This window comes from Ursus maritimus, unplaced genomic scaffold (assembly GCF_017311325.1).
Source record: "Ursus maritimus isolate PB19 unplaced genomic scaffold, ASM1731132v1 scaffold_22, whole genome shotgun sequence".
Classification (NCBI taxonomy): domain Eukaryota; kingdom Metazoa; phylum Chordata; class Mammalia; order Carnivora; family Ursidae; genus Ursus; species Ursus maritimus.
Genome location: NW_024424675.1, coordinates 47,285,545 through 47,300,604, shown reverse-complemented (window position 1 = coordinate 47,300,604; position 15,060 = coordinate 47,285,545). Strand labels below are relative to the sequence as shown.

The following is a 15,060-nucleotide window of genomic DNA, read 5'->3' as shown; positions in this document are numbered from 1 at the left end:
TCTACCATGCAAACCCGTGATAAACTGGGGAGCCCCCTAGAGACCCAAGAGAGCGCTGGAAAAGCAGGACCCTCAAGGAGGCCCGAGCACAGGGCTCCCCAGGAACAGCTGCCGCAGAAGGCGAGCGCACAGACAAAACTTAGGAAGCCCGGGGGTGCAGTCCCAACGGCCGCAGAGCTCCACTCAGGGGGCCCCTCTGAGGGACGTCCACGGGGCGTCCGTCCCGGCTGAGCTGCTGGGTAGTTTGGGGTCTTTAGGTGGGGGTCGTACTCGCCGGCTCAGCTTCTTCAGACCTCAGGGATACGCACAAGGCACCAGGGGCTGAGGCTGCAGGCGCTAGGCCGGGCAAGTGCACCCCCGAAGAGGCCGGCCGCTAACCACCCGCCGCTTCCCGCTCGGCCCCCCGCGGCCGGGCTGGAGAGGGCACCCACGTGACTTCCCGGACTCGCCCCGCCCCCGCCGCGCGATACCAGGACCCGGGCGCGAGATCCGTCCCGCCGCGCGATGGCGCGCAGGCGCGGCGCGTGGCGGCCGGTCGGCGCTCCCGGCCTGCCCTGCGCGCGCTGACGTCGCGCAGCCTGGTCCCCGCCGTCGCCGCCGCCGCCATTGGAGTCGGTGCCTCGTCAGTGCGTCCCGTCCAGTCTTGTTGCCCTGCGCCGCGCCCCGCGAGCGGCCCGCGCGCCCAGTAGTCGCCGCCGCCGCCGCCCGGCCGGCGCCCGGGGAGGAGGCGGCGGGCCCGGGGCCGCGAGAGCGCGGGTAACAGGCCCGGCCTCGCGGGGAGGCCCGAGCCGGCGGGCGCCCCGGTCCCGCGCCGCGCCGGGCTGTTCATGAAGCATGTCGGCCACCAGCGTGGACCCCCAGGTAGCGGGGCCGGGAGGCCGGGGGTGCGGGGGGTCGGGGGCGCCCGTGAGCGCGGGGCCCGTTCTTGCCGGAGCGCGCCGCACGCCTGGGACGGGTGCTCGTGAATAACTTTGTGTTTCCCTCTCCCCCGGGTTCCGTCTGCGCGCACGTCCCGGCCTGCGGCGACACAGAGAACAAAAGGACAAGATAATAAAGGTAAGCCAGGTTGGCACGGGCTCTGCAGGTCCTGGAGTGGCGGAGGAGGGGCAGGAGCCCCCCGAGAGACAGCGGACCGTGCCGGGGAAGGAAAGGTCTAGGAAGGGCATCTGGAACCGGAAACTTTTCTCCCGTGTGCTTCCGGGAGAAAAAATTTTAGGTTGTAGTATTTGGGGAGGTTTGACAGTCTGAAAACGGGCTTTTCAAGAAGTAAATAAATGGGTGGTTAGAGTGATCCCCTGTCCCCGCTGCAGGAGGGCGGATTGGAATGGGGGGAGGGAAGGAGGCTGAGGGGCCTGCTGACTGTCTGCAGGCCCGCGGGGAGGCTCTGGGGGACCCCGATCAGCCCTTGGCCCTGCCAGCTAGCTCCAGACCCCAGCAGTTAACAGCCCTTGCTTTCTGAGTCTCTGGTCCTCTCTTGTGATGTTGGGGCTTCGGATAAACCCCCAAAACTCACTCTGGTGAGAACCCGTAAGTGACACTTAATGTTTACTCGGAAGACGGTTTTTAACCAGTGTGTGTTACTCGGGTGTAACCAAATATGGTTCATCATGTTTTAAGATTGGAAAAAGCCCAACACTTTATTTACCTTTCCTTTCCTTTTTTGGCTGAGCATTGTAGCAGTGGAAAGTACGTGGAGAGCTGGACAACAATGAGCTCAGACACGTCATACAGTTACAGCCTCTCCCAGCTGCGCTGGATGCTCCCTGGGTCTCTGGCCTGCACGCACAGTGGGGCCTTTGGAAGCACCAGCCTCTCTTTGGCCTACATAGTCTTCCCAGACCAGACTGTCTTTACCAGAACCCAGTTACAAGTTCCTTGCGTTATTTTGTCTGCACCTGTATCTTGTCAACTTCTACCAAATTATGATTAAATCTTTTTCAAAAACAATGAAAACTATTGGAAGTTCTGCATCATCATTGTAATTAGTTATGTAAATAATCCGCAGCATACTGATCATGTTCCTTTTTAAATAAAAGCAACTTTTAGGAATTGATGGACATAGACTTTACTACTTTTGATTTCTATGCTTAAAAGTAATTTTTTAAAATTCAAAGATAATGTTTTTCAACTTCTTGTTTTAGTACAAAATGGTTCTTTGCATCAGAAGGATACGGTCCATGACAATGACTTTGAGCCCTACCTTTCTGGACAGTCAAATCAGGTGAGTTTTTGTTTTGTTTTGTTTATAACCTATATTTCTTTTTTCATAACCTATATTTCTGTGTTAGTTTTGATTGAGTTTTGTACTGCGCCTGTAGTGTTACGTTTCTGACTTTATTACCCTAACAACCAAGAAGCACAACATGAAGTACTAGAAATAGGGAGCGTGCTGACGACTTGCTTGGACGAGTAGCCTTGAGTTAAACATGGGGCATGAGTGCGGTGGGGCTGGTGTGCTCTCTGGGAAACAATGTCCAACGGAGGCTGTATGCAAGTGGACGTCTGTTGGCCTCAGCGTTGATGGCTCAGTGATGCGCTGCTTTTGACAGAGTGGAGGTGTGCGTCGTTCTCTGAAACTTCCTGGTGAGTTATTTTAGCTCTGGGCAGTTGGAGTTGTGGTGTAGGAGAGCATCTAAGAACCAAGCTTTGGAGCCAGACTTTGGCCTTGGGTTTGAATCTTCACTCCACCTCTGACTCCGTGACACCTCCTTAAGTGGCTTGTCTTCTCTTGCCTCAGGTTCCTTTTCAATAGCACTGGTTGTGGTAACTGCTCGTAGAATCGTTGGCAGCATAACAGTAGGTGGGCCACGTGAAGCTCCAGCTGGTAGCCGTGTAGACCCGGGTAGGTCACAGCTGCCCATTTCTTAGATACTTGGCCCTACAGATGTTTTGGACTGAAACATGCCTTGGGGGGTGTTTGTTGCTGCAGGATGTTTAGCAGCCTTCCTGGCTTTCATCCACAAGGTGCCATTAGTAACTGACTGCCCTACACACACACCAGCATGACAACCAAAAATGTCTCGGCAGTGTCTCCTGGGGGCCAGCTTGCCCTGGTTAAAATCACTGGGCTAGTTGGAGTCTAGGTTTAAGCATGATGTCTACCACTTTTTACATGTACTTTGTCGGTTTGTTTTAGAATAAAACCAAACTTTGCCTCTTCTTGCAGCAGAATAAAGTGATTTTGCCTTTTTTTATCTTAGTCTGCCGTTATCTAAAGTGTCTTAGAACTTCTTAGAACTTTTTCCGTTCTTTGTCCTTCTTATTGCGTTGAGCGGGTCAGCAGCAAAGGCACCCGGGAGACCCTTTATAGAGCCCCCCTCCCCCAAGAATCTGCCCCTCCTTGGGCAGGACCAGGTGCTGCAGAGTAGAGCTGCCCTCGCCTCAGTGATGCATTGCCAGAGATAATAGCAAGAAGTTAAATGGACTTATTTTATTTTGGTATCTTATTTTTTCCTTACGTGGTTTGAATATCATAGCAGTAGTGTGTTCTAAGTTTTAACCAGAGAAAGGTGGTGGGGGGATTCTTTCAAATACACTTGAAATGTTTTTATAAGGCGGGAGCTTTCATGTTATTCCGGAGGACTTCGTTGGAAGTGGAGCAGATGATTTTCCGTCAGGAGGGTCATTCCAGCCATTTGACCCTGGGGAAGCTGGCTGCGAAGGCCACTGTAGGTGGACGCCTTACAACAGCTGCTGTTCGTCCTGGCTGTTAGGGTGTGTGTGGTTTTCAGCAAGATGGTTAATAATCACATTGCTTAATAGCAAATCCGTGTTCTTGACTGAGAATAGATTTTCCAGAAACACCCCACTGTTGGAGTGTAGGAAGCAGGTAACACAGGGGAGCTCTTAGTTCCTGATGCTTCTGGTCCTCTTGTTCTGGGGATGAAGGAACGGGAGTGGAGAGGCCTGGTGTGCCCAGGTGGTGGAGCTTGGTTCCCCACTGAAGGGGTGGGGGGCGGGGCGATGTGTCTCTTCCCACACATGGCAAGGGCCCCTTTTGTGCTTGCATTTGTTACTCCTTTCTTCACGGGTGGGTGTGTGGGTGTGGGCACCATGCCGTGTGGCCTGCTTGCGGGCGAGCCGCTGGAATTGGTGACACCCCCAGTTTTGGACTCTGCTGGTGAAGACCCCGGTTGAGGAAAGCTCCTGTGTGCCGGTCGTCCGGGTCTTGGATTGAGGGTGCGAGTGCTGCTGGCTGAGGGAGAGAAGTGGCTTGTGTGGCTGGGAGCGCACCCTTGCAGTCTCCGTGGTGTGCTGGTCTTCAGCGAGGTGTCGTCGACGTGCTGCGCGCGTGTGAAGGTTCGGCTTCACTAGTGACTCGTCGTCCTGTGTGCGGCCACCACAGTGAGCCGGCAGCCCCTGGTACTTTGTGGTTGGTTTAACCCAGAAGTTTGTGGTAGCAAGTTGGAAGCTCTTTCTGTTTTTGTGTTTGAAGTGTTAATACCTGGGATGATTACGAAAGTCTTTCATAGCGGACCTTTCAAGTTAATTTAATTTGGAATGCGCTGTAGCGGAAGTGTTGTCCTCCGGCTGGGTGAGTTTTCCTGCAGAATGGTCTCAGGACTTTGCTTCTGCTGTGCTTTTTTTCCTTGCTAGTTGCCCCCAGGACCGTCCTGATGATCCGCTTGTGTGACGTGGAATACGGAATCCGTGTTAGTCAGCTTTAGAGGTGGGGGGGAGAGAGCGCTGGGGAGCAGAGGGGTTCCGTGTGGGGATTGTGGGTGGGGGGCTCTGGGTGGGATTCTGGGCGAGGCGCCAGGCCATGTGGGCACTACGGGAGTTAAGCAAGGGCACCTGGGACTATACTCAGAATGTACTCAGTTTGCGTGGTCATATGCGACAGGGACAGAAAGGAACAGGAGTAAGCTTTCCTAGTTTTTCCTCAATAATTCAGTTGTGCTCTCAGTGTAATAGGACATGTTCATTTTATAGGAACGTTGTGTAAACTCTCCTCTTCTGAGTCTTAGTGTTGGTTACTTGTAGTTTGTTTCACCTTGTCCTGAAGCATTCTTCTGGAAAGCCATGCCGGCCGCCACCCTTGTGTGGGGATGTCTGTTCTGCACTTGGAGCAGCACCACCTGAGTGCTTTAGGGTCAGGGTGTCCTGGGCTCTCCGCGTCTCTTCATGGACCTGGTACACCAGCTCTCAGAAGTCCCCTTGTGGTTAAGTTGAAATTTGTACCTCCTTACGCTTTGCAGGGAGCTTCTGTCTGGCCTGGAAAGGTGTTCGGTTTATAAAAAGACAAACTTATTTTGAGAATTGCACTCAGCTGTCGCCCTGGGTTTCTGGTGGGTTTGGGGGGTTTCACCCAGCAGCACAAAGCCAGGCTACACCCACGCCCTGTCGATGGTCCTCTTCACGTGAAGAGCCCGCAAGCCCCGTTGCTGATGGCTCGCTCTGTGCCGGGCAGTCGTGGTGGGCTTGGGTGATGGGAGGGGCCGTCAAGGAACGTGGTCCTGTTGGCTGTGGCTTACAGTGATGCCAGTCACTCAGTGGGGACAGGCCATCACGTAGTGCGGCTGGCAGGGCCCAGTGGGATCTTAGCGTACTTCTTGTTGTCTCCTTTCTCAGAACCACGTGTCTCAAGCTGGAGGCAGAGGCAGATGTCCTCTGTGTCAGGAACTGTGTCCCCTGCACACAGCCCCACCAGGCGGGGGCCTGCAGCAGCAGTCCTCTTATGCAGGGACACACACAGCCTGACCTGCATCCCCAGGGCTCCCGCCGCGTGTACCTGCTGGGTCTCAGAGCTGCATGCCTCGTCTCTGCGTTTCTTTGATCCTTTCCCTGTTTACATAATTTACTTAAGCTTCAGTTTTGGCCATTCAGAGTGAGTTTCTTTTCTTTCTTGTGTGGCTAAATTTTATCAAGTATGAAAAAGTTCGAATTTTAGAATAGATTATTTTGTTTTTTTATGGTTTTTTAATGAAAATGATGTAGGGATAGCAGTCACTGACTTTGAAATCTGTGAAATCATTTTGGACGTGGCCTCACGGAGGCACCTGAAGAGTCGAGCACCCGGCAGCGTCTCTCCTTTCTTCTGTCACCTAACCTCACCCCGAAGGCATGCCAGCCTCCCTTTTTCGAGGTCCTGTATTCTGTCGAAGGCTATGATGAGCAGTCTCATGTGTGAGAGCATCGGTCGGGGTGGTGGTTTTATCTGCGCTGTCCTTACGGAGATTGGTTGCGTTCCGACGTGCTGAGGGAGAGCCTGGCGTGTGTTTGCTGTGCTCAGAGTGCACGCCTGCATCCTCGGTAGCTGGACTGCTCCTTGGCAGCCCTGGGTGCATAGCGGGCTGAGTAGCCTGATTGTTTGGTGTCAGTGAGCCAGGCTGAGCAGCGCTGAGGTGGCAGCACGTCTGTCGGGAGCAGGCGTTCGGGCTGCATCTGGCCGTGTCCGGGGTGAGGCCCCATCAGTGGGGGTCTCGTTCCAGATCACCTTCACAAGCAAGTAGAATGTCAGTTTTGCTGGAAGTTGAGGCCGGAGCCGTCGTCCCCTACGTGCTGCGGACGGACTGGCGGACTGCCTGGGGCTGCTTCCCTCTCAGCATGGCTGGGAGGGGATGTATGTAGGTCCAGAGAGCAAGGGAGGGGGTGAACGCACCCAGGTCTTCTCACTGGGCGAATGATTGGCTTCACAGAGTTTTACAGACTGATTTGTTGCTTGGCTTTCAGAGCTTTGAAAGAAAGATGACCGATGTAGCAGGAAACGGCTGACAGTAACGTAGGGGTATAGGCGGGAAGTAGGCTTACACACAGCCTGCTGGACACCCCTCGAGCCCAGGTGAGGATGGGCAGTGTCAGGAGGAGGCAGGCAGCGCTGGCCTGGAGCCCACCTCCCGGGTGTTGGTGGTGGGCTGCTCGGGGAGTGCCAGGGCCTGTGCGGAGAAGGACCGCATGGGTGCTAGTGCAGGGTGCACCATGGTGCATGGTGGGACAGCCGCTGGTGGGCCTGCAGCCACTCGTCAGGACACTCTTGATGCAGGACCGCTCCTTCATCTGGGAACTGTAAGTGAGGAGTCTTCATTCCCTTTGCTTTAAGAACGTAGTACACAAGAAAGATCTGTAGTCCTAGTCGTTCCATGACTTTTCAGTAAGCTGCAGCACCATGGACACTCGCTGCATCGTGACCTGCCTGTGTTGACAGAGCCCAGGAGGAGAGGGTTAAGTCCGCTCAGGGCCGCCACCAGGGCTGACCCTTCTCTCCCAGACACCCCCCTGCCTACGTCTTCCCCCTGGACAGTCCTGTTTGGAAGCCGCTGAGAACCACCCCTCTGCACAGCGGGGTCAGTGGGATTGGAATGCTAGGGTTGTCCACTCACCGGTAGGACTTTAAGTGGTTACGGTAACATATGTCGTCTCGGGTCTCAAATTATGTCCTGTTACAGTTAAGGCTTAAGTGTGAGTTACAAGTGAGGTGCCCGTGGGAGTCCTGTGCAGAGAGCACCTGGGGTCTTGTTGAACCATCTTTGGCTGCTGAGGTCCGGCGCCTGAGGCTTCTGCCCTTGGGGCTGCCCCTTGTTACACAGAGCATGTCCTCTGCCCAGACCTGGTGATTCGCTGTCCCTCTTGACCGGCCCCCTCGAGAGGCTTGAGGGCCCAGGTTGGGTGCGGGCAAACTGAGGGAGACGTTATAGGAAAGGGGCTTTGAAATCCTTTCAGAGGAGGGTAGCACCAGCTCTCTGAGGCTTGTAGGACATTGATGGTGGCCATTCGTTGTCTTTTTTTTTTTTAAACTTCCCAAGCATCTCAAGGATTTTTTTTTTTTTTAAGATTTTATTTATTTGACAGAGAAAGCCAGCGAGAGAGGGAACACAAGCAGGGAGAGTGGGAGAGGAAGAAGCAGGCTCCTAGCGGAGGAGCCTGATGTGGGGCTCAATCCCAGAACGCCAGGATCACACCCTGCGCCGAAGGCAGATGCCCAATGACTGCTCCACCCAAGCGCCCCAACATCTCAAGGATTTTTGTTACAGGGAAATAGTTGCTGCATTTTAAAAACTGATTTTGGAATAGTCTGCCGTCAAGGGGAGCAGCCAGCAGGAAGGAACTGTGATGCCTGAAGCACCAAGAATCCCAGATGGGACAGGGAGGCAGGAGGTGGCCGTGGAGACTGGCAGCCAGGGGCCCGGTCACCACAGGCACGTGTTGCACTGGGACTGCTGGGGGACCAGCCTGTTCTCCCTAGGGTCCTCTGGGGGGTCTGCAGAGTTACTCCACATCCCACCGCAGGGAAGCAGAGGTGCTTGCTTGTCTGGTCCTCCAGCCCTCTCTGGCTGCTCAGCCCAGCTCCCACCTTGGCGGGTCTCTGGGACTGGAGGTGGCAGCGGACACCCAGTGCCAGCCAGGGCAGCAGGTCTTCTCACCTGAAGATAGGTGTGGGGTTGAAGGAGGAGGTCTCTAGCCAGTGCTCTCCATGTAGAACTTTCTGGTCATTTGGGTGGAAGGTAGGGGAGAGGATGGGGACCAGTCAGAAGATGGTGTCAGAGACTGGAAAGCTTTCTGCTGCCCCCCACTCTCATTTTCCTTTACAGCCTTTCCACTCTTAGATCAGCTGTCCTGGGCGGGAAACCTCCACCCTGCCGCACACCCCTCAGCACCCCCCAGCACTCATGCCCCCCAGGAAACCATTTAAGTCACCCACAGTGGTATGGCCTGAGGGGCCCAGTTCTGGCCAGGGCCCCAATGAGTCTCCCCTCAAGGGGACGCCTTGTCAGAACTGCGGAGCCCAGGTATAAATCTGCACCCTGGGCTGGCTGCCACACAGGTGTTTCCTCAGTCAGGGACCCCAGGTTTGGTTGGAGCCCGATGCGAGGGCCTCTCCGGTTCAGAGAGCAGGCAGGACATGGAGTTTTGGTGAAGGAGCCAGCCGGGGCCTCCGTGCTGCCGGAGCCACTGTGAGAGCCCAAGGCAACGCCCAGGACAGGGTGGGGATGTGAGAGGGCGAGACCCCTTTGGATCCAAAAGAGGGGCTGGGCTATCAGGAGAGGCGTGTGGGAAAGGGTGTTGCAGGTGGGGTGGGACACCCAGGCATGTTGAGCAGTCTGAGAGCTTGAGACCAGGTTGTGGGGTGAATCTCCCTGAGTGGCCCAGCTTGTCCTGAGGCTTGAAACCTCTCATTGCCTTTCTGAAGCTTCCCACCTTCCGCTGTGCTGCCCGTGCTGTCAGGATGTGGGTCAGCATCGTGGCCAGTCCGACGGGTTTATTCCTCACTCCAGGTTCCTTTAGGGTTAAACAGTCTGCTCCTCGAGGCAGGAGAGGGGCTGCTGAGTAGTGTGCAGACAGCCAGTGGTAGAGTGGCTGAGCCCGGTCACGTCACCCGGATCCAGGATGTTGCAGGTGGCCACCGGGCTTCTGTCAGTCCTGGCTTTGTTCTCAGTCGGTGCTCTTAGCCTTCCCGTTGGCAGTGATGGTGCCCTGCAGTCAGCCTGTACCTATGCAGGAAGTCCCCTCCGGGTTGTGTCTTGAAAGCGGTCTAACTCGTCCCGTGCTTGTTTCCCCAGAGTAACAGTTACCCCTCCATGGCGGATCCTTACCTGTCCAGCTATTACCCACCGTCCATCGGATTTCCTTACTCCCTCAATGAGGCACCCTGGTCTACTGGAGGGGACCCTCCGATCCCGTACCTCACCACCTATGGACAGCTCAGTAACGGAGACCATCATTTTATGCACGATGCTGTTTTTGGGCAGCCTGGGGGCCTGGGGAACAACATCTATCAGCACAGGTTTAATTTTTTCCCCGAAAACCCTGCCTTCTCAGCCTGGGGGACAAGTGGGTCTCAGGGGCAGCAGGCTCAGAGCTCCGCGTATGGGAGCAGCTACACTTACCCGCCAAGCTCTCTGGGTGGCACGATTGTGGACGGGCAGACGGGCTTTCACAGCGACACCCTGAACAAGGCCCCTGGAATGAACAGCCTGGAGCAGGGCATGGTGGGCCTGAAGATCGGGGACGTCACCACCTCTGCCGTCAAGACTGTGGGGTCGGTCGTTAGCAGTGTGGCGATGACTGGTGTCCTTTCTGGCAACGGTGGGACAAACGTAAATCTGCCGGTTTCAAAGCCGACCTCGTGGGCTGCCATTGCCAGCAAGCCGGCAAAACCACAGCCGAAAATGAAAGCAAAAAGCGGACCTGTAATCGGGGCCACCCTGCCCCCTCCACCGATAAAGCATAACATGGACATTGGCACTTGGGACAACAAGGGGCCCGTGCCCAAGGCGCCGGCTCCGCAGCAGGCACCGGCCCCCCAGGCTGCCCCACAGCCCCAGCCGGTTGTGCAGCCTCTTCCCGCTCAGCCTCCCCCTCTGGCCCAACCACAGTATCCGAACCCTCAGCAGCCACCCCAAACCCGCTGGGTCGCCCCTCGCAACAGAAATGCAGCATTTGGGCAGAGCGGAGGGACAGGCGGTGATGTTAACTCTCCTGGGAATACCCAGCCTAATTCTGCCCCCACCACGGAGTCCCACCCCGTGCTTGAAAAACTGAAAGCTGCCCACAGCTATAACCCTAAAGAGTTTGATTGGAATCTTAAAAGCGGACGCGTGTTCATCATAAAAAGCTACTCTGAGGATGACATCCACCGCTCCATCAAGTACTCCATCTGGTGCAGCACGGAGCACGGCAACAAGCGTCTGGACGGGGCGTTCCGCGCCGCCGGCAGCAAGGGGCCTGTGTACCTGCTCTTCAGCGTCAACGGGAGTGGGCACTTCTGCGGGGTGGCGGAGATGACGTCACCCGTGGACTACGGCACGAGCGCCGGGGTCTGGTCTCAGGACAAGTGGAAGGGCAAGTTTGACGTGAAGTGGATTTTTGTCAAGGACGTGCCCAATAACCAGCTCCGGCACATCAGACTGGAGAATAATGACAACAAGCCGGTCACCAACTCCCGCGACACCCAGGAGGTGCCCTTGGAGAAAGCAAAGCAAGTGCTGAAAATTATCGCTTCCTACAAGCACACCACCTCGATCTTTGACGACTTCTCTCACTATGAGAAACGCCAGGAGGAGGAGGAGGTGGTGCGCAAGGTGAGTCTGGCTTCCTCGGACACGGGCTCTTGAGGGCCAGGGCCGAGGCTGAAAGCTGTGCTCACTGGGTGGGGCCTGGTGACTGCCGGTCCCCAGTGGCCTGGGGCAGGGGCAGCGCGGTCGTGGGAGGGTATGGGCATCATCACCTGGGCTTCCCAAGTGTGGTCACCAGCGGGACGTGTAAGTGGATGTCACTGTGTAACTTTTCCATTTTTAGAGAACATAGTGATTGGGACCATAGTGTACAGCTTCTGTCCAGAACACTTAGGAATTACATTCTGCGGCACTGGGGTGGGCCAGCGGGGCTGCTGGGGCTGCAGATCCTGCCCTCAGCAGATGGAAAGCCTGGTTGCTGCTTTTTCCCTCGAAAACCCAATGTCTTAATCTTGAACTCTTCATCCAGGTGGTAAAGAGAAGCTGGGGGTGGGGTAGGTCTGGAATGCAGACATTTGATAACAGGGAGCGAGCGTCTGGAACCCAGAGTGCAAGCCTCACGGTGGGCGGTGAGGTCAGCTCCGTTTCCTGCCCCACGACTGAGAAAGTCCCAGGCCTGAGCTGGCATAGCCTGCTGGAGTGACTCTGTGTGCTGAGGAACGGGGCTCAGATGCCCGTGAATTGGCCCAGAAACGGGAAAAATAAGGACAGCGTAACACTTTGTAAAGCTGGTTTGTCTGAGAGAGTCCATCCCAAGATTTGTTCTGCTTTTCTGATACTAAAACTTGCTTTTTTTAATTGAACGTCCTTTGACAGGAGATGGGTTTGCGCCCCATTTTAGCTGAAAGGCACATGATGGGCATGTAGGTAACAGTGCTGTTCGCCGTTTTAGAAGCCACACCTGCTGTTACAACTCAGTTTATGAGACGTGAAAATGAGCTGGTCCCTCCTCCGTTGGTGTGGGAAAGAGGGGGACTTGTCGTTATTTCCAGTTAGTGGAATCCTGTGTTTTTAACTCTTTTAGAGTAAAAAATAAAATACTGAGTTGCGGACTTTACAGGGCTAGAGCAGAGGTCATTGGTGGTGCAGCTGGAGAGCTGGGTTCTGGGCTGGCAGCGGCTGTCCGTGGACGTGGTTTAGCTTAGCTCCTGTGGCACTTGGGTCTTTTCCGGAAGCTCACTAGGTTCTGGAAGTTGTGTGAGGTTACGGGTAAATTTCTGCCCGTGTCCCGGTTGGTGTTTTGAGATTCTAGGGTCCTAAACTTGCATTAGCGAGTGGGGTTTGGGAAGAGCAGTCTTGGTCCGTCGGGTACCTGACTACAGGCAGACTGAGGCCAGTCACGGCTTTGAGGCTTTGGCCTCCAGTGAGCTCGAGAGAGATTTGACATTCCGCCAGAACACCATCAGTGCGCTGCTTCTTAGACCCAGTCTTCACGTCTCAGGCTGAGCTTAGTTGCAGCGTTTTAAGGACCGACATGGCTTCTGACCCTGTTGATGAGAAGCCAGACAGGCAGGCGTGGGGAGAGGTCGTTCTGTGTGTGCTGGAAACAAACCTGGCCATGGGGGCCTCACCTCGAGCAGGGGATGCTGTGGGTGGGTGGCCGGCCCTCGGAGGCCTGTCCCCGTGCTGCTGTGGCCTGTGCCAGTGCCGGCGGGGTGCACCGGTGCAGGGCGGGGCCGCAGCCCACTGGGCAGCCTGGGACCTCACTTCCAAGGGACTGTGTGTGGCACGTTCACTCAGTTTGCTAAACCCTCTTTCTTTTTACAGGAACGGCAGAACCGAAACAAACAATGAGGATAAACCAGTTTCTTCTGTGTTCTGACATTTGACTGAAAACGTTTAAGAGAACGTGTGCTTGGTGCTGTTGTCTTGTGCAGGGCCCGGCTCGTTGCATCTTTACGCTCTTTGTCTTTTATTCTTGCCCAGATGGATCTGTGTTCATTTGTATTTTTCTATGTATCATAGTATTACAGAGGTCGCTAATAAAGGAGTGTCTTTTGTCCGCTTATCAGTCAGACCTAATGTGAAACACAAGCACCCTTCACGACAGAACAGAAAACCTCATACGTCCCAAAGGTTCTGTTGTTTGGCAGAAATTATGTCCTTATTTTGAGTCACTGTCATTTAACATCTTTAGGGGGGACGTCTTTCTCACCCTTTATTGCTTTCTAGCAAACACGAGAAACCGTGGCTTGTTTTGTCATTTACTGTATTCTGTTAAAATACTTTTCAAAATGCTGAAATTGACAGGTTAATGATCACCTCGTTCGGCCAGTTTGCCATTTTATTACCCATTATCTGTCTAAGATGCTAGTCTGTCCGTTTGATTTTTCTACTAGACAGAAAGATAGGTTTGAGTTTTTCAGATCCGGTGAGCATGCCGTGTTGGCGCGGAGCGTCAGGCCCTGCAGCAGCCGCTGCGTCCCTCGCGGCTCCTCCACCCGGTGGGGCGGACGTGGGGCGGCTGGCGGAGGGTTGGGCTCCGCGGTCGGCCTTGCCCAGCTGCGAGCGGATCGTCCTAACCCCCGCTCTTCACGTGCGAGTCGCGGTGCCGTTCTGAGTCCAGTCGTCTGCCCACGATGCTGAGCTTCACACGCAGACCTCCTAGCACAGCCAGTGCCGCGACTCCCTTCCGTGTGCGGCGGATTTCGTTCTCCTGTCCAATGGGTTTTTTAAAAAAAAGCAAACAAAAAACCTTTGAGAAACTGAATTTGCTGTCCTGTGTTGTGGAATGAGGGACCTTGAAGGACTTGCTGCCGCCTGGAGTCTGACCCTAAGCATGAAAATGGTGCTCACGCCTGTTGCTCCGGCCCATGGTCTGCACGCGCCCATTGTAGGGGATCTGACTGTTTAGAGAGCAAATACCTTCTGAAAACTATTTACTCCAAAAGACCCTCTGAGTTAAAGTTTAAGCTGTATTATTTAGACTTGTATTGAGAACGTGTCACTCTCTGAACCGTTACAGCCCGTACGGAGTCACGGACAACATCGGATAACTTTTCCTCTGGAGAATACAAGCCTTAATAAACAATACCTATTTAGCAAATCTGCTGTCCTGTCATTCTTCACCCCCATTTGATGGGTCGATGTTGTTCTTAGCTGCGTCTGGTTCTCTTGTCTGCGGCAGGGAGCCAGTAATCCCCTGAAACCACACAGTACCCTAACTTCGCTCTCCCTGCACTGTGCTTTGTGGAAGAGTAGAGAAACTTCTTTTTTAAATTTTCTCCAGCCCATTGTGGGGTTGGACTCAGGACCCTGAGATGAAGAGTGTGTGCTCTACTGACTGAGCCAGCTGGGGACCTTCTTAAAAATCCAGTTATCAGAGTTTGTAGTTCCCCCAAAATACTGCGAGCCTTTTCAGACCTAAGCAAAGTTGCAGGAGTTCTGTGAGCGTTGTGCGTCCACCGCCCGGATGCCAGCATCAGCCTCCTTCCTCCGCTCGTCAGCTGCAGACACCAGCAGGCTCTCTTAAGTCAGCATGCACATCAGGAAGTTGAATGCTTGGGGTGCCTGGGTGGCTCAGCTGGTGAAGCGTCTGCCTTCGGCTCAGGTCATGATCTCAGGGTCCAGAGATCAAGCCCGCATCGGGCTCCTTGCTTAGCGGGGAGTCTGCTTCTCCTTCTGCTCCTCCCCACTTGTGCTCTCTCTCACTATCTCTGTCTCTCAAGTAAAATCGTTTAATGCGTTTTCAGTTTGTCTTACTGTTGCAGTAAGATTTACAGACAGATGCACAAACCTTAAGGGTTTTGAAGTTTGAGATAGAGATAAGGACACGGCACGTGAGCAGAACTCCAGAGCACTTTCTCACGTGCTTTCCTGGGTGCGTGCCCTGCCAGGACCCAGTCTTCAGTGTGAGGGCACAGCCCGTGAGCACAGGAAGCCCAGCCCTGCGCCCTGACGGGTCGAGCTGGAGATTTTACACTCCCCACCTGGTAAGTATTCTGCCCGGACAGATGCAGCTCTGTGTTTGCTCAGAATGATTTCTCGGATTTTATTTTAAGAAAGTGCGGATCAGAACTTGGGTGCCGTTTTCTTCCGCATGCTTGGCCACCGGGCTCCCTTAAAGATTAAGTGGTCCCTGCTTGCAAGACAACTGGCTGAGCAGTGC

At 54.6% G+C, this 15,060-nt stretch overlaps 1 protein-coding gene across 1 annotated transcript; it reads left to right on the top strand.

The window, feature by feature from the left end:
* The first annotated feature begins 785 nt into the window (after positions 1–785).
* YTHDF1 (YTH N6-methyladenosine RNA binding protein 1) lies at positions 786–13,998 on the top strand. Its single transcript, XM_040638587.1, has 5 exons — positions 786–861; positions 1,032–1,056; positions 2,142–2,221; positions 9,498–11,018; positions 12,720–13,998. The coding sequence occupies exons 1-5, from the start codon at positions 835–837 to the stop codon at positions 12,744–12,746; spliced, it is 1,680 nt and encodes a 559-aa protein (XP_040494521.1). The 5' UTR covers positions 786–834; the 3' UTR covers positions 12,747–13,998.
* Positions 13,999–15,060: the final 1,062 nt, after the last annotated feature.